Below are 24,765 nucleotides of genomic sequence, written 5' to 3'. Positions count from 1 at the left end.
AAAAATGGTATGTTAACAACACTTAGCTCTACCTTGCTTTCCCTCTTTCAGGAACTCCTGTGACCCCTGTTACTCCAGCCAATGTGGTACAAAGTTTACCTGATCCTTGGGTGTCTCAAATTGCTAATACAGATACACTTGCTGCTGTTGCACAAATCTTACAGAGTCCCCAAGGCCAACAGGTAAATACTTTTTGTAGGTAATTAGACTTTTGTACTGTATGTAGTCTACAGTGTTTGTGTATGCTAGATACACATGAGAGTATTTATCAGTGTTGTTAATTTATTTTTAAAAATTTGTCCTCAGTATAACCAGTTCATAGAGATCATTCTCCAGAGATAAGTTTGAAGCAACATTTAACAATTCTTTTTATCCTTTTTGAAATTCTCTTGGTTCACTGACCGTATCCAAGAAGGTGACATCAGATACCAGAAAAAGCTTCATTGCAGCCCATACAATGCATGGTATTTACAGAGGGAGCCTTCTAGCATATCTTCAGTGAATCAGGAAGTAACAAAATATTTTTAATTTGGGGGGTGAGGAGTGCCTTAAATGATAGTTGAAACTTATTTCTATGCTGAATACATCCTGTAAGTTAAAACACATCTCCATGTAGTGGAGGATACTCAACATAGACGTCTGTGATTAACTCAATTCTAATTTTTCTTTTGCAGTTCACCTTTAAATATTCCATTTACTTTCATTCTCAGGATATTCAGGAAGTTATCAGGATCCTTAATATGACTCTTGGTCTACATTTTCAAAAGTGTCTGAATTTGGGTACCTCAGTGTATGAATGCCCAGCTTGATACATCTTAGGTACCTGATGCTGAGAAAATGCTGAGCATCTGTTCTCTGAAAATCAGGCCATGTCAACATTCCATAAGTTGGACACTGAAAATCAGTAGCCCTTTTGAAAATGTAGGCCCTCATCTTCAGGTAATAATGGCATACACTGCTACTCTGGCAGTCCCTACTATCCCAATTTGAGTGGGCTGCAGTGGTGGGCCCTGTATGTAGGAGATGTTCAATGGCTGCTATGTTGGGGCACTAAAAATATCCCACCCAAATTAGTGAGTAGGGACTGCCACAGTATCAAGCACCATTCCTGATGCTGCCATCTCAAGGGCTAAAAGTGCAACCGTTTTGCTGTGTTCAGATAAGCCGTGCCATCTGTAACTGACCAGAAGTCTGAGGCAGGAAGATTTTTAGTCTGGTCATGACTCAGGGAAATTAACAATGGGAACTTGAGTGAGAGGGTCCAGGAGTGAGGTGGAGAGCCTGTCAAGAGATGTGGGGCAAAAAAGGTAACTTGGAATAGGGGAAAGTAGGATTTGGTAGGGGTGGTGTCCTAGAGAAGGAGAGATGTAAAGTAAGAATGGGGAGATATGGAGTAGGAATTGTATGAAAGCTCAAAGATTGCTGGCCAGAGGATATTTAAAAAAAAGGAAGGAAGAAGAAACAACAATAAAGGAGAAAAACTAGACTGTGCAGACCAGAAGGGAGTTAGTCTTTAAAAGATGGCAGAAGGTACAGAAATAGCTTGTGGATCAAAAGGTAAGAGAAAGGAAAGATGGGACGCAGTAGGAGTATGGCAATATATATTGAAGATAACATTAATATATAGAGGAAGGGAAAACGAGGTCTTAGGTAGTTAGATGATTCCCTCCTTCACATTTTAGAACTGTATTTTGTAGAAACAGTAAAAGGAGAGAGAGATGGTACCCAGCAGGAGTATAGAGACAGGCAGGATGGCGACCAATCATCCAAGATTTTCCCATTCTAGGGCTTCCTCCTCAGCTTCTTCAGTTTGATTCCTGCCTCTCTCAGAGCAACACACAAGAAGTTGACGTCAAATGGTGGCTAGACATGGCCATAGTCTCTTAAGCACACACATGCAGAAAAGAGAACACCTCAGCTGTATCCCTTGCAGTCGGTTCTTTCCCCTGGGTGCCTTAAGAAATTTTCTGCTCTGACTGAACAAAGCCTCCACCCTGTTAGTGGAATAAAGCAGTGGCTGAAGCGCTTTGTGGCCTATGACAGACAAAATCAGCTGCCCAATTTCACTAAAAGGGGAGACAAACTCCCTCTCAGCAGCAGAGGCTCTACAAAGCATTAGTGGAGCAAGGCATCAGTTCATGAATTTTTGTGAGGTTCTACAGACTTCCCAGTGGCTCTTAGTAACAAAGGGTCACCATCTTCAGGAAGCATGACACCAGGGAGAAAGAATCTGACTATCCCACTCATCAGCTTGAACCTTTAGCGAGCTGGAGGTTGAACCCTAAGAAAAACTGAGGCTTACAAACTAAGTTCACTAGGAGTAAGATCTTTGACAAAAACTTTTTGTATGAAGTCTTAAGATAGTTGGGATTCCAGTTCATCCAGCTGGAAAAAAACCCTCTGTCCTGCATTATGTAGAAAAAAATTCCCACATCAGAATTAAGGTGAGAGAAATCGAAAAGGGGTACTCTGGCCTCCTGAGGGCAGTATGGGCTGGACCACTCAAACAGAGATGCCCAACCCCTTCAAGAGTGCCGAACAAGATCCAGAGATTTAGGGTACTGGGGTCTTATCTCATGAAAGTATTGAAGCACCTACTCCTTCTAGTCTGAGGTTACCTTGGGGAGAGCCTCTTTCCATATGGGTGAGCTTCTTTCCCCTTTGCACTAGCAAGGTGGGTAGGTACTATCTGAGGGGAGCTTCTTCACTTGGTAGATTTGTAGTTCTTTGCCCTGAAGGCACTTTTCAGGTAGTAATCATTTTATTTCAGAAGACTCTTCATGTTTTCCTGTAGTCTTCCATATTTAGAATTCTGTAGTGGTACATCTATCATAGATTTTTTTTTTTTCAGAAGTCACAGCTTCTTTTCACCTAAATAGGACACCTCCCTTTAGAGTTTGTCCTAATCTTAAACTGGGAACAAACATTTTTGACACACCTTGGATCTCAGGGTGTCCTTATAGTGTACTTAGCCTAGAAACCTTCAGAGAAACAGAACCCCATGTATCATTCTCATTACGGCTCAAGATATCTTGTTATGTAATGGCCAAATGATTCAAGTCCAGATTCCAGGAGATTTATAAGACTGTGAAAGTTCCTTGTCCATTGAGATTTGTACCCATCCCAGCAGAGTCATGGACATCTGGGCTGCAGAGGGAAGGCGTCAATAGAAAAGATTTTCAAATTTCCCTGTACTTCTTGTTTTTTAAACTGCTCGTTATCTGCTTAATGTGCAGATGCCACCCTTAGCTGCAGAGTGCTTGGACCACTCCGTTCAGGAGAGTTGATGGAGACCTTTGGGGTTCTTGTTCCTCTTATTACCCATCTTGTGCCTTCAGGCTCCCTCTTCTGATTCAACCATGAGTCTCCTGTTCTCCCTTCCTTCCTAGAGTGTTTTCTCATGAAATACTGCTGTACAGAACCCAGTATCTGCTCTGTCGCAAGATGAGCCACAAAAAGGCAAATTATATTCCCATTTACTGGCTAATTTGCTTTTTGTGGCTTGGTTGAGACAGCACAAACTCCTCCCATTGTTAGACTTGTTAAGCCCAAGCTTCAACATGAGACTTGCCTGGTAGGCAATATAGATACCCAAGTGCAAAGCCTTGATGTAGACATGCTGCACCAGCATAAAATGGAGCATGTACCAGTGTAACTTATTCTGCATCAGTGTAGCTACACTGGTACAACTTTTCCTAATCTAGATGGGCTCTTAAGAGGGTAGAGCAGGCTAACAGATTATTTTACAGATCAGAAGGAATCAAACTGGAGAAGCAGAAGAGGGAACCCTAGAAAGCAGAAAAATCCTGGCTTGTGATTGGTCGTCATCTACCTGTCAGCGAATTAGGAGGTGGAACCTCATGTCTACAGTATCTTGTCTGAGCCGCAGAAAACAAATTAGCCAGTAAGTGGGAATATAATTTGCTGTAATTACCAACAGACTAAACTGAAATTATAGCCCTGAGATAGATATACTACACTGGTGAGATCTTTATTCATGAGAAGGGCAAAAAGCTAGCTGAGTTATTTTTTTGTTAATGTAGTTATCGCTCTCTTTCTTCCAGCTTCAGCAGTTAATACAGACACTGCAAATACAGCAACAGAAGCCACAGCCTTCACTACTTCAAGCGCTGGATGCTGGTCTTGTCGTTCAGTTACAGGCCCTCACAGCACAACTTACAGCTGCAGCTGCTGCTGCCAACACACTTAATCCACTGGAACAGAATGTCTCTTTTAACAAGGTAGAAGTTGGAGGACCAAGTTTGAAGAAATGCACTTACTGTTTATATTTAAAGTCTTCACATGGGTTGTGTCTCTATCTTTAGTGACTTCTTAAGAAGTGCATGACTGTGCTACAGAAAAGTTTTTTGCACATAGGCTTTTCCAAATACAAAAATTATTTTCTTTAGAGAGAGTTATACAAATACACAAATGATGTACTTTATATAATTTAAGGGCAAAAGACATTTTTTAGAAGGCTAGAGTTAATTTCCATTAGTAAAGCAAAGTCATTGTTGTATTTCCTTCTATAATTGTGTAGAAGGAGGATCTGAATTAATGAGTTTGAAGATTATCTGCACAAGAAGGAAGGTTGGGCTTGTATGTTTTTGCCTTCTCCCCTCACCCTTCCTTTATGGCATACAAAGAAAGTCTGAAAGGTTTTCTCAGGGGAAAAAATACTGTAGAAATTCAGGTCTTATGTACCCTAGTTTTCCAATAAGACTATAGATCACTGGAGAATCAGTAGGTTTGTTACATCATAAATACCCAAGGAAATAACTATAATTGAACTTCGAAGTTCAACTAGAATTGAACCACAAATATAATCAAGTTTACATTCTTAGCAAGAGGATCATATGAAAGCTAGCCCTGTGACACCTAAACTTTAGAGAGAGATTTTGTTTTTAAAGGGACAAACCTAATCAAAAAGACCCCAAAAGTGAGGAAATTAAAATCCTTAGACATATTATGGAGGTTATGTAAGTATGCTGAATAGAGCACAGAAAGCATGCATATTTTGTTTGTTTGTTTGTTTGTTTTTAAAAGGGAAGAGGGAAGCCAAGAAGAAAACGGAGTTGAATGGCAAGGTAGATGAGCGTACAGTAAACTGTGGTAATGGTAAAATGTAATGTTAGGAAGGTTTGGAGGAAATTTGAAGATGAAATAACCAAAGACATAAAAACAAGTTATTTCAGTCTATAAAAAGCAGGAAGTCTGTGAGAGGATAGTCTCTACTGGATTATTAGGGAGGTTAAGGATGTTGTAGAGAAGCTAAATTATCTTTTCATCGGTCTTCACCACAGAGGATGTTGGGAGCTACCTATCCCAGACCATCTCTTTTCAAATAATTAGCAGAAAGAATCCCCAGACAAGTGTGAAGCAGTGGTAATATCTTATAAGTCTGTGGTAGTTAGTGTGGAGGAGGCTAAGTGTTGGAGTGTAGACAGCTATGACTAAACCAGACTTTGACATGGCTGACCTAAACCAGAGTTTTGCCTTAGCAAAGAGGTGTTAGGCTTTGTCAGCCATTGCTCAAGTGCTCTGTTCCTAGAGTGTCTATAGCATCTGTAAGAATAGAATGGTAGTAGGTATGGTGTTGGGGCTTCACCGTTTAGTTTGCATTGAAGAAATGGTGATACCATAACTCTAATTCCTGTTTTCTGAAGTGGGTTGTGTTACCGTAACTCTTCGTTTCCTAGTTTTCAGAGGTTTGAGTCTAGCTGAAATACATTCGGGATAGACATGAGACACCACAGGGCAACTTTTAAATTTGTGTATCATTTAAGCCCTTGAACAAATGACCAAAATGGTTGCGTATGAGTCGTGCCCTAACTGCTTATTAGAGTCTTTTCATCTTCCCTCTAATTAATGTTAATTTCCTTGACAATACTTTAAAAGTGAAATCAGTCTGACTGTAAATTCTTTGAGATAAGGACTACTTTTTTGTTCGGTGTTGGTAAAGTACCTAGCATAGTGCCTAGTCCATGAGTGGGGTTCTTAGGTGCTACAATAATACAATTAATTATTAAATCCCACATGGCTGAGATTAGTTTGTGAAGGATTGGCTCTCCAGGTGTGCACCAAAAAGTCATAAGAATGGGTGATTTTTGTAAACAGATTATTTGTGTATGGGGAGGGAGCTGTATCTCTGGAACCGCTTGCTCAAGTGACCCAAATTTAGACCACCCTCCCCGCATCCCCATGAGATGCATCAAATTTCAAGACAAAACTGAATTCAGTACATGCATTTTAAAGCACCTAGAATAATGGTCTTTTAATAGTAAGTGATTTCCAACCTTAACTAAGATGAGGCACTGTGAGAGATCTTGGTGTCAAAAAGGTAGGTACTGGAACAAAACAATAAATTAAACAGGGACAAATCACCAGCACCAGATAGTATTCATCCAAAAGTTGTTAACAGAATATTCAATCTCTTAGTCTCTGCAGAGGATTGGAGGGTAACATATTGTTATATCTATCTTTAAAAAAAAGTTACCTAATAGTAATTATGGCAATTATAGACCCATGATCTTTAGTTTAACAAGAAAAATAAAAAATGAAGTGGAATGTAAGCTAGGATCAAACTATACAGCTTCTGTATAGTAAATTGTGCTTGTAGAACTTTTTTGAGTGTCAACAAAATGGTCATGAAGGAGAACCACGTGAAATATTTATCTGGACTTTCAGAAAACCTTCTGCTACTACTCTGAGTGGCATCCCTGTGGGTACTCCACTTTAGGTGTGCATGCACCCATGCGCTTTTAATCATAGAATTTTGGTGGTAGTGCCAGTTCATCCTGCACATGTGCCCTACATCCTTGTGCCCTGTACCAAAGCTATATAGGGCTGCATAGGTGAACCGCCCTCAGTTTCTTCTCAGCCGCCTTCAGTCTGAGATGGAGTCTAGCATATGACTGTTTGCTCTGTGCTTGTTTACCTCTTTTATTAATGTTAAGCTGTATAGTTAGCTAGTAGAGTAGAATTTAGTGCCTTATATTTGGAACGTTTGTGCCTTTTTTTCCTTTTCCAGGAGAAAATTTGTTTTTCTTTTCTTTTTCCCCTCTTTCAGGGTTTGAATAATGTTTTTCTTCTGTCAGAGATGCAGAGCTCCCTGAGCTTTTAAAGGTGCCTCTTGTGTTGAAGAGCAGTCACCGTTAGTACAGACATGCCCACTCCATTCGTTGTTTGGGAGACTCTCACATTCCTAGCAAGTATAAAATCTGCTCATCCTTTGAAGGAAGAGCCTATAAAAACAGGGAAATGAAGTATAGACTTTTAATGATGGAGCAAGTCTTAAGACTGGCTTCAGACCCCTGCTCAGGGAAAGCCCCTGTACAAGGACCTTCCATGTCTGTCAATGCCCTGTTGTCATTGAGACTATGGTCACCAAAAGCTTCCAAGGGGGAAGATGACACTGAAACTCAGGTCTCCAACATTCTCTATGATTGAGATACTGGTAACTGTGTCACTGGTACTGAGAGCTTCCCACTCTTAAGTATAAGGAAGGGGATAAGAAGAGCAAAATATCAGAGTGTTCTTTTTTTAAAGAAGATGCAGTCACCGGAGACATCAGTCCCTGAGAGACGTGCTAGTGAGGCTCTGGGTACTTCGGGTATTGTGGAGCACACTAAGACTTCATCTGAGCCCCGTACCTTCGTGATAAAGAGCTCGGTACTGAAGATGACTATTTCCTAGAGATCAGCTTCAGTGCAGCCCTTGACACCCTTGGTACCAGTGTCAGTGCCTCTCATGGCCTCTGCAATGTCATCGGCACTGATACTGAGTTCTCTTGTATTTCCAGTAGCACAGGAATTCCGGTACCCAAGGAAGCTTGCGGTACCGAATGAGCCTGAGTCTCTGCTCCTTGCAACCTCCGGATGCCTCTCAGTACCGAGGTCTGGGCCACCAACTGCTCATGTTTCTGGGAGACCTGCCTTTTCTCCTTCTTCAAATATCCACTGGGTTGGGGGAAAAGGGGGATTGTCACATCCTTTACCATATATAAGGATCATTCTGACTCCAGACTCTGAACTTTTGATTCAAGGATCTCGCAATTTATTCTAGGAGATATTGTTCTCTGTTGCAGATGCAGCAAAGGCAGGGCACCAGACCGTTGCTTTCCTTGGGAGGACCAGTGCCGGATTTCCCTCCCCCACCTCCACTCCCACCCCCACACATTGTAGTCTCCTCCATTGGCCTTATTGAGATCCATGGACAATGTATCAGCAACAATTTTGAGGGACCTCAACTCAGTCCCACAGGGAACCCAAAAGACTTAATTATCTGGTACCTTCCATCCCTCCTCCCCATTCTGTGAGCCCCGGGGGACCTTTGAGGAGAAAGATGCAAGATCTGACAAGGAGGTTACGCCCTTACAAACACCTGATAAGGCAGTAATGCCACCATTGCCATCATTAGCTGATGACTTCAGGCAATTTCAGGACTTGATGAATTGGGTTGCTGACATCTTGCAGAGTCCCCTATAAGTAGTCCAGGGTTCCCATCACAAGCTCCTGGACATATTGCCCATCTCTACCTCAGAATGGGTGACACTGCCAATTAATGAAGCCCTCCTTGAGCCAGCCAAGTCTATCTGGTAAACTCCCCTTTCTCCCCCACCCCCATGTAAGAGAGCTGATTTAAAAAAAAAAAAATACTAAGTCCCAGCCAGGGATTCAGAGTTTTTATTCTTTCACCCAGCACCAAACTGTTTGGTCATGGACACAGCAAAAGGGGCAGGCAACATATCCAAAAGGCCAACCCTTATAATAAAGACAAGAAACATCTGGTCATAAGAGAGACAATCAATTGTGGAGGATTTACTTTTCAACGCTTAGAAGTTTTTTTGCAGATTCCACAGACACTTCACACCCTAAAAGACTCTGGGGCAACACTTAGGTCTTTAGGGTTATACGCACCTGCGAATAAGTGAAAATTTAGCGAATCTCAGTCGGCACAAAGATCCCACCCTACTAAATTTTCCACCTTCCGTAGAACACCAGACATCAAGATTTTCAAAGAAAAAGCCTACAACTACTGTGGCTGTGTCATCTCAACTTTCAGTGTCTTCAAATGCCAGTTTTGATGTTTTGGTTGAGAGTCCAGACCCACAATGACCAGATTCTCAGCTGCATGACACAACCTCCCTTCTTCAATTTTGGTGCCGCTTTTCTCTATTTCATGAAGCATGGGCGGCTGTAACATTAGACAGATGGGCATCGGAGGCCAATTTTTTGGATTATGCTATCCAGCTTTTCTCCATCCAACCCCCTTTCCCTGTCTCTACTCAGAAACGCCTCTCATGATCTATTGCTTACACAGAAGATCTCATCCCTTCTGAGTCTAGGAACCATAGATACCTGAGATCTGCCACTCAGACTAGTACCAGTATCTATGGCATCTCATTCCCTCTGTTGGCAGGTATTCTTGACTATATGTCCAATTTAGAGGAATATGACGGTTTAGAAGCAGCAATCCTTTCTTGACTAGCAAGAGGGATTGAATATTTCTCAGCTTCTCCTGAGGGTTTGGTCATCTCACTTGTTTCACCAACTGATGATTTCATATTGTTCCAGAAGTTGCTAGGACATATGGTGGCAATGAAAATGAAAACTGTCCAAGAAAAGACTCACTCGCAGTTCCAACACCCAGGAATCCAAGAATACAGTTACATTCCGTATTTTGTTAATGATGGGCTACTGGAGTTTACTAAACATCATCCTTGCCCAGGGTAAACTAGATTCCATAACTTAGATGTCAAGAAGGCTTTGACATTTTATTTGGTAGAAATGAGGGCTTGATCCCTTTACATTAAGGCTATTTTACACTGCACTTATACCCAAGCAAACTTAGTGCAAATGAGAACACTAGATGGGGACGACTCTGAGTTACTATACAGAGTATCTGCCTAGGAGATCTTGCCCACATGTTCAGGGTCTAACTGATCGCCATATTTAGGGTTGGGAAGGAATTTTCCCCCAGGTCAAGATTGGCAAGACCTGGGTGTTTTTTTTCCTTCCTCTGCAGCATGGGGCCCAGGTCACTTGCAGGTTTAAACTAGTGTAAATGTTGAATTCTCTGTAACTTGAAGACTTCAAAACCATGATTTTAGGACTTCAGTAACTCAGCCAGAGTTTTCAGGAGTGGGCGAGGTACCGTGGCCCACTGTGTGCAGGAGGTCAGACTAGATGATCACTATGTCCCTTCTGACCTTAAAGTCTATGAGAATCAGGACCTCAGGCATTTAGGAATTGAGCAAGACTTCTTGTAGCCTTTGGAGACCAATGTAAAGGGAATGCCATTTATATTTAGTGCCTGTCTTAAGTGAATTAAGCTGTGCACCAAGACAGATATGTTGTACCTTACCTAGGGTGTCAGTTGCTCAGGGTCTTAGACTGCACTCTACTATGGCTAAAGTGTCATCTGAGGCCTTATATAATGTTTTCTTCATATATAATGAAGAATATGTTATATTCTATAATGTTTTCTTCATTGAAATCTACAGAGTTGCTTCCTGGAGTTCTGTACACACATTTGCACAGCACTACTCTTTTTTACTTCTAAATCTGATGCTCACTTTGGGAAAGTAGTTCAATAGAATCCTCGCTTATTACAAGCTGCATAGCCAGCCTTTTTTAGAGGTTTGTATCGTTTGCTAAATTCCTCTAATTTAGAATAAGCAGAGGCCACCCTGAAGAAGTAAAAAAGCTATTTACTCATGTTAACTAGTTATTAAAATTACATCCTCTGTGTACCTCCTTACCTTCTCCCCTCTCTCTAAATTCCGCTTTCATAAGACTGGTGTTTAGCAGAAGGAATTGAGGTGGTTGGTGATATAACTTTTGCTGAATGTTCAGTGCTGAGCAGGAGCGCCGCCAGCTTTTCTGCCGCCCTCGGCGGCGGAAGGTCTCACCCCGAAATGTCGCCCCCCACAGAGGCGGCAGAAGGTCCCGCCGCCGAAATACCGCCGCGGTCACCGCCCCCCAAATTGTAGTGCTGCGGTCGCCTAATGGGTTGCGCCGGCCCTGGTGCTGAGAGAGAGCACTTGTGAGGCACTGCAAGTGCAGAGACAACACTCTTGAAGAACTACCACAGTTTCCAAGGCAAATAACTTGTGTTTCTTAATCCATATATTTTGTTCGTATCTTTGATTTTTTCCCCCCTTAAAATTAAATCATTATTGAAAGAAATTCCTTGGACTTCCACAAGCAGTATCTAATAGGTAATTCTTCTTCAATGCCATGTTTGACATTGGCATTGGCAATAGTAATTGGCTGACTGCTAAAGGAACAAGCACGCACACACACAGATTATATATATATAATGTTTTACCTCAGGAGAGTAGTCATTTATTTACTATTGGGCAACGCATGTTCTTCTTGGATTAACAGGCAGAACTTAAGAATGATGCAGCCAAGGGTTTTCTATTTAAAAGAATGGTCTGCTTTCCTACATTAAGTCATTATAGAAATAGAAACTTCTGTTTTTAGATTACGAAGTATTTTGTATGGTTTGGTAGGGAACATGTTTTAAAATATGCTCTTTCTAATGCTTGATTCATTTTCTCCTAGAAGCTGATGGACAGGTTTGATTTTGGGGAAGAGCCTGATCTCAGTGAAGAGCCTAAAAAAGAAACTCCCAATTCCCAACTGTAAGATCAGGTTACATTCCTTTTAAATTAGATTAAGTTGATCATTTTTCCTATTAAACATTACAATAATTGAACATTCACTGTGAAAAGTAGACTGTCTGTCTGGTCCTTCAGTATATGTAAACTACTACACTGGAGCAGTGGTAACAGAGAACGATTTACATGAATTTGAATGATAGACATGTATATGTTTTAAATGTTTAATACAACATCTCTACCATTCATGAGAACCCTTCAGCTGGATGCCTACCATTTTAAAACAGAGAGAGTGAGAGTTTGATCTGAAGATAGCGCTCTACTTAGATACAAAATTCTGCAAATTTTATTTGTCAAAATAATGCAATATAATCACACCAGTTTCAGTTGTTTTGGTAAGTTATTTAAACTACAATACTGAAAAAATTCACTAACTATTCAGCATCTTCTAAACACATGAAAGTTAAGTTGCAAATACTTGGGAACTAATACATTTCAGTTATAATCCTGGATTTTCATTTAAATTACATTACAGAACACCAAACAGAGGGGGGAAAAAAAAGGTAGAATGTCATTTTAAATTGCTCAGGCTGTCACACATGAAAGTCATACAGTTTTGCTAATCATTATCTGGACCTAGCTGGGTCCTTTGGGAAGTGCTTGATTCTGATTGTCCTGACATTTTATTGACTGCTTGGTAAATGTTTTATTTGCCCTCAAAAGTAGTCTTTTTTTTTTTTAATGGATAAGTAAAAATCTAACCCCATTGTGCCACTTTGGCACAGGGAGAAAGCACGAAAGCACATAGATCTTCCTAGCTGATTCCCTTACTGTCCTTCATTAGGCTTTACTTCACTCTGACAATGTAAGGGCTTTAAAACTTTTACAGGTTTTTATGCTCCTGGGGGAATTGACTGAGAATGGGAACAGTTAACTAACAATAGAATAATTAACCATGTAACTATGCAGACAGGTTGCTACATTTCTGCCTCAGAGAATGAGATCAATTAACCATCAAAAGGAACATTAACAAAATGTGGTGTTTTTTTTACAAAAGCTATTTTCTTTAACTCGCCTCTGGAGCAGCAGTATCAAGAAAGAGGGACAGAAGCCTTGGCTACACTCACATATTCACAGCTCTCTTGCAGTGCTGCAAGTACTCCAGCTCTCCGAGGGGAATAGCTTGCAGCGCTGCGAGTGAGCGTGCGGCGTTGCAGGCGCTGATTACACTGGCGCTTTACAGCGCTGCACTCGCTGCGCTCGGGGGGGTGGTTTTTCACACCCCTGAGCGCAGCAAGTGCAGCGCTGTGAATTGCCAGTGTAGCCAAGGCCAGAGTCTCTCTTGCTTGTTGGCCAGCCCCGCCCCCTGTGGTGAGCAATGTCTCTCCCGCAGGCACGCACACGGAGCCCCCCTCCCCACGCAATGATTTGCGTCTCAGGCATGCTGGAACAGATGCACGACCTGGGCTGCCGGGAAAGAGACGTGTCCCCGTGCAGATTTCTTTTGTGTTTTTCTGTGCGGGGGGGCACAGAAATATGCAGGCCATATGAACTCTGCGCCCCAACATGGGCTCAGAATTCTGTCAGGAGTAATTTAGAGTAACAATCTTATATTTCACTTGGAGGGATAATAATTGTAACTAAGGAGTGTGTGTTAGTAAGTTGTTCATTTGTTTGAAAATGTATGTGTCGCTTGCTACTTTTTAAAATATGAAATTTTGTTTATTAGGTTATTTAGTCTAAAGAGAGAAACTTCCATGCTAAGGGTTTTTCAATTATTTTATTTTAGGCCTCTAGTATCAGAGTCTGTGAACAACTCACTTTTTCATCAGCTAGCTGAACAACTACAACAACAAAATTTAGAACATCTCCGACAGCAGCTCCTGGAGCAACAGCAGCCTCAAAAGGTAACTACTCCATCTTGTGGTTATCATAGTAATTGATTCTAGTGTTCTTCCACATTGGTAAAAACACATACTCTGCTTCAGGACAGGAAACTGTCTCTTCTTCCTAATACTCTTACTCATAATAATAAAACTCTGACTAATTACCTGGGCTAGGCTTGCAAAGTGAAGACGTGGAGCAAGTGAAGGCAAAATGCATAAAACAAAGAAAAAAAAATACAAAACAAATGTGAGCTATACATTTTGTACTTATTAAATTAGGAGAGACTAGCCGTCAGCTGAACTGGAGACACGCTTCACTTTCAGTTATCCTGTCCACTTCTTAACTAAGAGGGTTTTTTTTTAAATGATTTCCCTTTTTTCATGGAGGGCTGGAAAGATGGCATGCTGCCCTGGATTGAAAGAAAAAAGGGATAGTTAAGTTCACTTCATTTACTATCTGTATCACATTTAATCATGCACAAATCAAGAACATTTCTTGATAGATTTCTTTCTTGTAACATCCTGACATAAAATACTACACAATTTCATGATTTGTTTTGTCTTGTTTTATCTTAAATCTCACACTGGTCCAAAAGGTTGGAATTAAATGAAGATTTTTAAATTAAATTTAAATTCGTATTGCATTTACATCACAACAAAATAATTAATCATGAAAATGTGTGGTTCTCGATGGAACTGATTACAATAAGTTATCGATGACTTATGTACCAACAATATTTATATATTTAAAAATGATATGACTATTTTGATATACCCTTCTTAGTATTGTACAGAATTACTATAGTCCTTCAAGGTATGTATTTGTTTTCTTGTTGGAGTTTTACTTATAATTAACCAGAATTGTGAAAAAATAGTCATCCTCGATGAACGTTATCTGACTCATTGACTTGATAATGGTATTTTGAGTGGGAACTGAAAACGCATTGGCTCTGTTAAAACTCTGTTTATTTGTGTATTGGAGTACAAAGTGGAATGGAGGGAAATCAAGTTCAACTCAAAGTTCTCTTAACAGGTTATTAGTGTATATTAACTTGATCTGCATTTACAGGAAACGAAGTGGTAAAAAAAAAATCCCAGACACTTGCAAAACTCTTTTCAAAAATATTCTAACAGTCATGTTTGTATGTCCTGTGTTGTATTGCAGAGTGACATAACATACAATTTGGCTTCTGACTTTTTAAAATGTAATGTTCATGTCCTGTGCAGGCAAGCCCTGAGGAAAATCAAGAGGGAAATTTTGGATCAGAGCACTCTGCATCACCATCACAAGGGAGTAGCCAACAGCAGTTTTTAGAAGTGGAAACAAACCTAGATGATTCAATGGATATTCAACAGCAGGTGAAATTTACCATTTCTGATTAAATTATTGCGATTTGAAGGGAAAAATTAAACTTCAGAAATTGTTGTATCTCTTTGTATGCCAATGTATGTTTTGTATATTTTTGCTTATATTTCTCATTGCTTCCAAACTTAGGACATGGATATAGATGAAGGGCAAGATGTAGTTGAGGAAGAGATCTTTGAACAAGAAGAAAAGAAATCAGCTGTTCGTTCAAGATCAAGAACACACTCAAGATCTCGTTCAAGGTTTCATAATAACTTATTACTCAAGTATAAGCAACTTTATTTTATTCTAAAATACAGAGATAGTGTTATATTTGTTGAATCTATATCATCATTTTGAATTATTTTGGCTTCCAGCATGGTTATGTGTTGCATTTGAATCGAACAAATAGTTTACATTTAAACATAGGATTAAGTTGTATAGTAATTTAAGACTTTTTTTGATGTGACAATTTATTTTGTTTAGATTTGGATTCCTTAAATTTTCAAGTATCTTCCAGGTAATACAAATAAGTAGCTAAAAAAATTGTTGACTTTGGGATGGACTTTTCCTCTGTAATGCTTATTTTTCTGCTGTAAACTTTGCAGTTTTTTTTTTCTTGAGGTCAGACTTTTTTCTGCCCTTTTTTCTCCTCCACACTAATGGTAGTACTTTATTTTCTCTATACAATAGTAAAATAAAATGTGACTAATTTTTATAAACATTTAAACAGACACTAAGAAAAGCCCATATTACCATATTGAGTTGTGATTTTTAGTAGGGCTGTCAAGCAATTAAAAAAATTAATCGTGATTAATCGCGCTGTTAAACAATAAGAGAATACCATTTATATAAATATTTTTGGATGTTTTCCACATTTTCAAATGTATTGATTTTAAATTACAACACAGAATACAAAGTGTACAGTGCTCACTTTATATTTATTTTTTATTATAAATATTTGCACTGCAAAAATGAGAGATAATAAAAGTACTGTAGTGTAATCTTTTTATCATGAAAGTTGAACTTACAAATGTAGAGTTATGGACAAAAAATAACTGCATTCAAAAATAAAACAATGTAAAATTTTAGAGCGTACAAGTCCACTCAGTCCTACTTCTTGTTCAGCCAATCGCTCAGACAAACAAGTTTGTTTACATTTGCAGGAGATAATGCTGCCTGCTTGTTTACAATGTCACCTGAAAATGAGAACAGATGTTCGCATGGTGCTGTTGTAGCTGCCATTGCAAGATATTTGCATGCCAGATACACTAAAGATTCATATGTCCCTTCATGCTTCAGCCACCATTCCAGAGGACATGCGTCCATGCTGATGATGGGTTCTCCTCGATAATGATCCAGAGCAGTTCAGACCAACGCATATTCATTTTCATCATCTGAGTCACATGTCACCAGCAGAAGGTTGTTTTTCTTTTTTGGTCGTTCGGGATCTGCAGTGTCCGCATCGGAGTGCTGCTCTTTTAAGATGTCTGAAAGCATGCTCCACACCTTGTTCCTCTCAGATTTTGGAAGGCACTTCAGATTCTTAAATCGTGGGTTGAATGTTGTAGCTATCTCTAGAAATATGATATTGGAACCTTCTTTCTGTTTGTCAAATCTGCAGTGAAAGTGTTCTTAAATCAAACAATATATGCTGTGTCATCATCTGAGACTACCATAACACAAAATATATGGCAGAATGCGGGTAAAACCATGGAGCAGGAGATGTACAACTCTCCTCCAAGGAATTCAGTCACTAATTTAATTAACACATTTTTTTTTTACAAGCATCATAAGCATGTCCTCTGGAATGGTGGCCAAAGCCTGAAGGGACATACAAATGTTTAGCATATCTGGCACATAAATACCTTGCAATGCCAGCTACAAAAGTGCCATGCGAAAGTCTATTCTCACTTTCAGGTGACATTGCACAAGAGAAGTGGGCAGAATTATCTCCCATAAATGTAAAACTTATTTCTCTTAGCGATTGGCTGCAAAAGAAGTAGGACTGAGTGGAGTTGTAGGCTCTAAAGTTTTACATTGTTTGTTTTTAAGTGCAGTTATGTAACAACAACAAAAAATATGTTGCACTTTCACGATAAAGAGATTGCAGTACGGTACTTGTATGAGGTGAATTGAAAAAAACTGTTTTCTTTTATCATTTTTACAGTGCAGATATTTGTAATCAAAAGTACCGTATATACTCGTTCATAACCAAATTTTTTTTAGTAAAAAAGGGAAGCATCAGAGAAGGGGGTCAGCTTATAGAGAGGGAGAGGTGGGACACAGCCCCTCCCTCTCCACCCTCCCTCCGAACAGAGGGGGCAAGGAGAGGCGGCACAGCCATCAGAGCCAGAAGGGAAGAGGTGGGGCTGGAGTCTCTCTCCTTCTGGCCACGCTGCTCTTCCCCCAGCCTCTGAAGCAGCTGCCGCTCCGGGGCTGGCAGGCTGCAGCCATGCCACTCGGCCTGCCGGAGCAGCTGCAGCCGGGCCAGAGACATCCTCCCCTGGCCCGCCCCAGGTAAGGTGGGAAGGGATGGGATGGTGAGAGCGTGGGGGTCCCGGGCTAGTGGTGGGGAGGAGCTGACCCCCAGCTACTTCTCCCCTTCCCCCTCCCCAAAAATTTCCCCACCAGTTGCTGTCCCGGCCCATCAGGGTAAGACGCTGGCGAGCCAGGACATTTTGTTTACTTAGGTTTACCTCCGTGCCTGTGGACGCTCGAGGTAAACAAACTATCTCGGCCCACCAGCAGCTTATCCTGATGGGCCGGGAGCCAAAGTTTGCCGACCCCTGAATTATAGGGTCGGCTTTTGAATGGGTCATAAAATTTTGCCATTTTTACTTATCCATCTTGGGGGGTTGTCTTATAAACGAACCAGCTTATGATCGAGTATATACGGTAATATAAAGTGAGTGCTATAAACTTTGTATTCTGTTTTGCAATTGAAATCAATATATTTGAAAATGTAGAAAAACATCCAAAATATTTAATAAATTTCAATTGGTATTCTATTGTTTAACAGTGCGATTAAAACTGTGATTAATCACGAGTAATTTTTTAAATCGCGATTATTTTTTTGAGTTAATCACATGAATTAACTGCGATTAATCGACAGCCCTAATTTTTAGTAAAACAAAAATAAAAGTGGAGTACATCTCTCCACTGACACCTGTTCAAGGTATTAAAAATAAATGTTTTGTAGGTCACCAAGAAAACGGAGGTCTAGGTCACGGTCTGGTTCCCGAAAACGTAAACACAGAAAACGTTCACGCTCAAGATCAAGAGAAAGGAAGCGAAAGTCATCTCGGTCATACTCCAGTGAAAGAAGAGCTAGGGAAAGGGAAAAAGAACGCCAAAAAAAGGGATTGCCTCCTATCCGGTCTAAAACACTAAGTGGTAGGTAACACTGTATTTACTAGACTAAAATTAGTCATAATGGTACTTAATATAAATGTTGTTTCCTTACCAGAGAAATGTAAATGGCTACTTTTCCCCCTCTCTCTTGAATACTTAGTTAGATTGTTGTATATCTATAAATATAAATCAATGATTTCATCATGAAGAAAGTGGGATTTTGTTCCTTCAAAGACTCTTGTAAAAATTATGAGCAGTGATACCTGCCCCATAGAGAAAACTACAGTGTATTTTCTGTTTAATGTTGAATTTTGCATTCCTTCTAAAATATACGTAGTCAGATTGACTTGAAAATTGATATATCAGTTCAGGGGACAGGGTAGAATTTGTGATGCAGATTTGAGGTCATTTGATCAATGGGTTCCTGACAACTGTTCCCCCTTCTACCCTATTCTCAAAGTATCTATTTCTAAAATATCAGCATTCTTAACATACTTTTTTGTTATATATAGGGATTAAATTGGGGTGTGTTGGGCTGGATCCACAAGATCCAGCCCGACATTGGGGTGTCCCTGTTAAATTTGTGTGTACAGCACCAAGAGCAGTATCCAAATCCTAGTTGGTTCAAAATTGTTCATCTTTAGTTCTGGTTCTTTGGAGTGCTATTCGAGACAGCTGTGATCCTTCAGGGAACACTAGCATCCTGAAGATGGAGGAAGAAAGGAAGGAGGGGAGAAAGAACCTCCCTCACAAAATATCCTTTAGCCTAGAAGAATGTATACTGAGCTGGGTGCCAGAAGCCATGAATTCAAGTGTCTTTGTCCACTGATAGGCTGGATCACTTTACAACCATTGTTATTAAGGTTGTGCATATTCTGCTGCTGTACAGATTTACAACAGATTTCTAGTAATAGGAGGTGTATGCTCCAGTCTCAGTTTTCTTTTTCATAAATGGTCTCTAGATCCTAATGTTTGCAGAGATGATCTTAAAAACATTGATTTAGTGTAAACCAATGCACCATCACCAATCTCAGCCTTCAGACAGTTTGAAACATACCCCTAAAATATGTAAACTGCTTTTATCCATTTCAGTCCGGGCCCCCTGGACTTATGTTTTCCCAGGATGCTTTGGAATTCAGCATTTTGCTGCATGCAGACGCCTTACAGTTTGTTTTTGTCTTCCTGACCTACGAGTGGGTGTCTCTTGTTCTATGGAGCTATCTTGTTCTATGGCTTTCTCCACAAAGAGGCATTAATTAGATTTATAGTGTGCATTTCCTGCACTGTTGCGCTAGGCAGCAGGGAGCTAGAGCTGATGTTCAGCTTTCAGCGAGCAAAGCTTTAGCAGGAGCCAGAAGTGTAGGCTGGTGAGCTGAGTAGCCTGGAGTTCAGTGCAGCAATTGGGGCCTGGGGAGGTGAGTTGCGGACAAAAGAACTGGAACTGGGCAGGTTATTGGAAAGACGTGGGAGGCCCGGAACTTTCTCAGGTGGGGAAAAAGTGCAAGGAACCTGAGCTAGTATGGGTATTCGGGAATGGTGGAAGGATTGGAGCTCTGCCAGTGGTAGGAGTAAGTGTGGATGGGGGCCGGGGATCTCTTCTTTGCTTACTGGGGAGATAAGATGGACAGGAACCAAAGGACACCAGGAGCTATGGAAAACTTGGCTGAGAAGGCACAGGCCAAGTCTCTTCTTCTCTGGTATATGTAGAAATATCTTTTGGTAAACATCAGGAGGAAAGATGCTCATGTGATTAAGAACTGAGGGATTGTCTACATCGATAACTTCCGTTGACCTGGCTACGTTGCTCAGGGGTGTGAAAAATTCACATTCCTGAGAGACATAATTAAGTCAATCTAAGCCCCAGTCTAGATAGCACTAGGTTGATGAAAGAAATCAACCTAGCTAGAGCCTCTCGGGGGACGTCTTCACTACCCACCAAATCGGCGGGTAGTGATCGATCCCCGATTGCTCTGCCGTCAACTCTGGAACTCCACCGCAGCAAGAGGCAGAGCGGAGGCGACGGGGGAGCGGCAGTGGTCGACTCGCCACCGTCCTCACAGCCAGGTAAGTCGACCTAAAATACGCAACTTCAGCTACGCTATTCATGTAGCTGAAGTTGCGTATTTTAGGTTGACACCCACCCCGCTCGCCCTCTCCCTTCCCCCTTTACCCCCCCGTACAGTAGACCTAGCCTCTGAGAGGTAGATTTACTACAGCGATGGAAAAACCCCTTTTATCGCTGTAGTAATTATATACACTATAGCAGCACAGCAGCTGGAACTGTGCCAATGTAGTGTTTCTAGTGTAGACATACCCTCAGGAGACACAGGGGTTTTTTTGGGTGTAGGAGGGGGTAGAGGGAATGCACCCATTTTAGGACTTCATTGTGCTAAGATATTAAACAATACTTCTATACAAAGAATAGAAAATACTGCTAAATTCTATTGCCGGGTTGAAGTACCACAGCACAGTAAGCACTAAATGTTTTTAAATTAACACTATTGTAATTCATCAGGGATCAAAGTAAAGTAAAATTTCAATCCCTAATCTCACTCGGTTTAAGAATGAGAAGTTCTTGTTTTAAAAAAAAAAAAAAAAAAAATCCTGCCGCCCCATCTAACCCCGCCCCCCCTTCCTGACTGCTCCCCCAGGACCCCTGCCCCCATTCAACTCCCCGTTCCCTGCCCTCTGACTGCCCCGCCCCTGACCACCACCCCAAACTCCCCTGCCCCCTATCCAACCCCCCGGCTCCTTACCATGCTGCCTGGAGCACTGGTGGCTGGCGGCACTACAGCCGTGCCACCCAGAGCACCAGGACAGGCAGCCGTGCCACCCGCTGGAGCCAGCCATGCCACCGTGCAGCACAAAGCACCGGGTCAGGCCGCGGCTCTGCAGCAAGCTGAGGCTGCGGGGAGGGGGAAACAATAGGGGAGAGGCTGGGGGCTAGCCTCCCCAGCTGGGAGCTCAGGGACCGGGCAGGACGGTCCTGCAGGCTGGATGTGGCCCGCGGGCCGTAGTTTGCCCACCTCTGCCTTAGAAGTTTGAAGTTTAATTGTTTGTTGGCAAATAATTTTTGATAATCTTCAGTTTAATACCTGTAACTTGATATGCCATTAATGCTCAGTGAGGGCAAGCAGCCTTGCCTACTTAACAGAAAATATATATTTTTTAAAATGATGAAGGTATTTATCAAAGCATTGTCCAACTATAACATTCACAAGAAGGTTAATATCAAAATGGATATCAGACATGAGTTAGCTTTCAGGTAAATGACTTTTTATATGAAAAATCTTTCTTTGCAGTTTTACGTTCAGAAGAGGAAGGAAACTTACCCAATGATCACTTCTTTAAATACCAGTTCCAATAGTGCTCCTTAACTTTCATTTTTTCGTGTATTCATCTGTTCTATAAATTGTTCTGTAAGTCTTCAGATTTACATGTGAGATTGCATGCTCAGTAGAAATGTTGCTTGTTAAAAATACTTGTTTCTTTAATGGCTACATTAGCTGATGATCTACAGTATGCTTTCATTTCCCTGCTTCTTATGAAGTACTTGGTTTGAGTTAGAAAGATCAAGAACCTTTTACCAAGGCTAGTTTATCTGAATGGAATGTTGTGTTTTTTATTTGTTAGAGCAATGGGCAAGGAGTCAAGACTTCTTGATTCTGTTCTCAGCTTCATCACTAATTCATTTTGTGAATTTGGGCAAATCACTTAATCTCTGTGGATAAGTTTACTTAACCTCTGTTACCTGGGTAAAATATTCATAATTACTGCCTCAGATTGGTGGTTTAGACTTAATTGTAAAGCACTTTTGAATTATTGGATGCAGAATCCAATGTCCTGCAAAGTATTGTCATTTTAAATTTATGTTATGTCTCTCTTGACAGTCTGCAGTACTACTCTTTGGGTTGGTCAAGTAGACAAGAAGGCCACACAGCAAGATTTAACTAATTTGTTCGAAGAATTTGGACAAATAGAATCTATTAACGTAAGTGAGCACAGTGTCCTAAATTTTAAAACTGTTTGCATATTACTAATTTAGGAGAGGTTATGCTGTATGGTACATTTGCCAAATCCACAATAATATGTACATAATATGTAGGAAAACATGACAGATGTGATGCATGTTGTATTTAAGAAAATATAAGATGTGTGAACTGAATTGTCTGTTAGAAAAAGTAGTTTTCTTGTCGTTTATTATTATATGCCAGATTTTTCAAAAACGAGTGCCTCTGGTTAAATTCCTAAATCCTATTTAACCATCTAAATATAGAGTTAGGAACTTAACTTTAGGGATCCATTTTTACAAACCTTGGCCATAATCCTTACCTGTTTATTTCTATTGTATTAAAGTTGGCATTTGAACCACTAAGGAAAAGGCACCCTACGTAGTCAAATGAGTGTGCTGCTTCCCTCAGATTATTCATGGGAACTGTTGTTTTGACTGTTACACTGAAATATGCTATAAGAGAAGAATTTGTGTAAAAAAAAAAAAAAAAAAAATTAAATCACAAATTAGTTACAATACACATTATAGTTCAATATTAGGAAAAATTAATGATGAACACACCTGGACTGCTACTCCTGAAACTGCTTCAAACCATAAAAATTTCCGTTGCCTGTCAGACACATGCTATTTCTTATCGTAACAAAATAATTTATCTCATAAAAAATAAAATGTTCCATTTTGTCACTCACTTTAAAATGTAGTTCTTTTTTGAGTCGTTTACAGAGATTCCACTCTTGATATGCATACTCCCCAGGCCCATGAGATTGAATTATTTGAATAGAAGTGTGCATTTGTGCTGTGACTGCGTCCAACTCCGGGTGAATGGGCAGCTGCTTGTCACCAAGAGTGGAATCTATGGATAAGCACTTGAAGAAGAAAGGATGCTTACTTACCCCACAGTAACTGTGGTTCTTCAAGATGTGTTGTTCGCACAGATTCCATAGTTAATGTAGGGTATGCAACCATTTTTTTGTACTCTGAAAAGTCACTGTAAAATCAACATTTTGTTTAACACATCTACTTCCTGTGAGTATTCAGTTATATCAGATTACTTTAGTGCTGACAGTAAGTTTGGTTTTTAGTTCGGTCAGTCTTGCAGAACCAACACCATTCCAGGAGAGCAAACTGTCTTCTTTCTGGCTTCAAGAAAAGAATTGTTAAAAAAGCTCCAGTTTCAGGGCCACGTGTACTACTATCCCATTCTTTACAGGTAATTTCCTTATTTACACCTGAATGCAGCAGTGTAACACAGGAGTAGCTGAGAGGGTAGCATTTGCCCTGTAGAATCTTAAATAAATAGCATTTGCCCTGCAGAATCTTAAATAAATCTAAGCCAGAAGGAGCACTGTTTGTATTTCAGATCCCAGGTTTAGTAAGCAATTAAGAAAAATATCTTCTAAGCTGAGTGAATTTGAAATGGAAATAATGACAGCAATAACCACGGAATCCCACCATGCCATTTTTATAAAGTCACCTTTCAGAATAGAACTACACTTTAAGTAGTTCATGCAAAGCAATTTCAGCCATTTCCCCACCCCTTTCTTCCAAATTGGAGCACCGACACTCTTACATCTTATAAAAATTAATCTTTTAAAACAGCAGAATTCAAGTTAGCCATTTAAAAAATATTGTGTTGCTCTGTGTAGTACTATTTAGTTATTAAACAACATCCAATACTTTTTATATTTATAACGTATGATCACACTTTTGGCCACAACTATATAATATATTATCGCTGACATGCCGTGCCTCCATCAGCATAGTGAAAGCTATGATTAATATGGCAAAACAGATTCTTTTGCAACTCCCTGATTTTGGATTCTCAGAAGTCTAAAATGTTTTTGTTTTTGACTATACACTTCTGTGCTTAGCCTCTATGGGGAAAAATAATTGTAAGGAAATTTTAAGGAAATTTAATTCAGTTGTTTGAATTTGAGTATATAACAGTACTGTTGCCATTTTAAAAAATAAATTAACCACACTTTTGAAACATTGATTATAGCACAAAATGAAATTTACAAATGTCCATGTTTGTATTGTAAATAATGGTTAATGAGTAGGGCTTTTCTTTGGATTAGGGTAAACAATTAATAAACTATCGAAAAATCACTTTTGAACATGCTCAGTGAGCATATAAGAGTGAGTGAGAGAACTGTTCAGACTTTGTCTCCCATCTTGAGAAATGCAGGAATGCTGTTTTTCAGGCAACTGCTGCTGGGACATTTTCCAAGGTGGTTAATAGTTATTTTACCCGTGTGTTTGCACGCGTGCGTGCACACGCAAATCCTAGTCATTTAATTTTGATGTGAACTACAAAACCTAATTGAGACCATATAAATACTAACATTAAGCACAGGTTTTGGGGGTATTGTTTGTGTGTTTGTTTATTAAGGAAACTAAAAACAAAATGCACTATTAAGGCTTTACAGTTAAAACGGAAGTCAAGTAATGGAAAATTACAGTTACTACAATCTTAACATGTCTATGTGCCTAACCCCCTCTGTATTTTGTAGTGTACATTTAACATGAGGGACTAAGAATA

General features: G+C 40.1%; 1 protein-coding gene across 3 annotated transcripts in view; it reads left to right on the top strand.

Annotated features, from left to right (window-relative positions):
• Nucleotides 1-24,765, top strand: part of SCAF8 (SR-related CTD associated factor 8) — an 86,526-nt gene that overhangs the window by 44,197 nt on the left and 17,564 nt on the right. For 2 of the 3 annotated variants that reach the window (XM_054022227.1, XM_054022229.1), the window contains 8 exons: nt 52-182; nt 4,065-4,241; nt 11,571-11,650; nt 13,416-13,533; nt 14,740-14,871; nt 15,008-15,120; nt 18,060-18,253; nt 22,102-22,202. In XM_054022227.1, coding sequence (XP_053878202.1) covers nt 52-182; nt 4,065-4,241; nt 11,571-11,650; nt 13,416-13,533; nt 14,740-14,871; nt 15,008-15,120; nt 18,060-18,253; nt 22,102-22,202 — 1,046 coding nt within the window. The remainder of the gene's footprint in view (nt 1-51; nt 183-4,064; nt 4,242-11,570; nt 11,651-13,415; nt 13,534-14,739; nt 14,872-15,007; nt 15,121-18,059; nt 18,254-22,101; nt 22,203-24,765) is intronic. The other variant, XM_054022228.1, reaches the window with a different exon arrangement.

Source organism: Malaclemys terrapin, chromosome 3 (genome assembly GCF_027887155.1).
Source record: "Malaclemys terrapin pileata isolate rMalTer1 chromosome 3, rMalTer1.hap1, whole genome shotgun sequence".
NCBI classification, from domain to species: Eukaryota; Metazoa; Chordata; order Testudines; family Emydidae; genus Malaclemys; species Malaclemys terrapin.
Note: the sequence above shows the minus strand (reverse complement) of the source record. Positions and strands in the feature narration are given on the sequence as shown.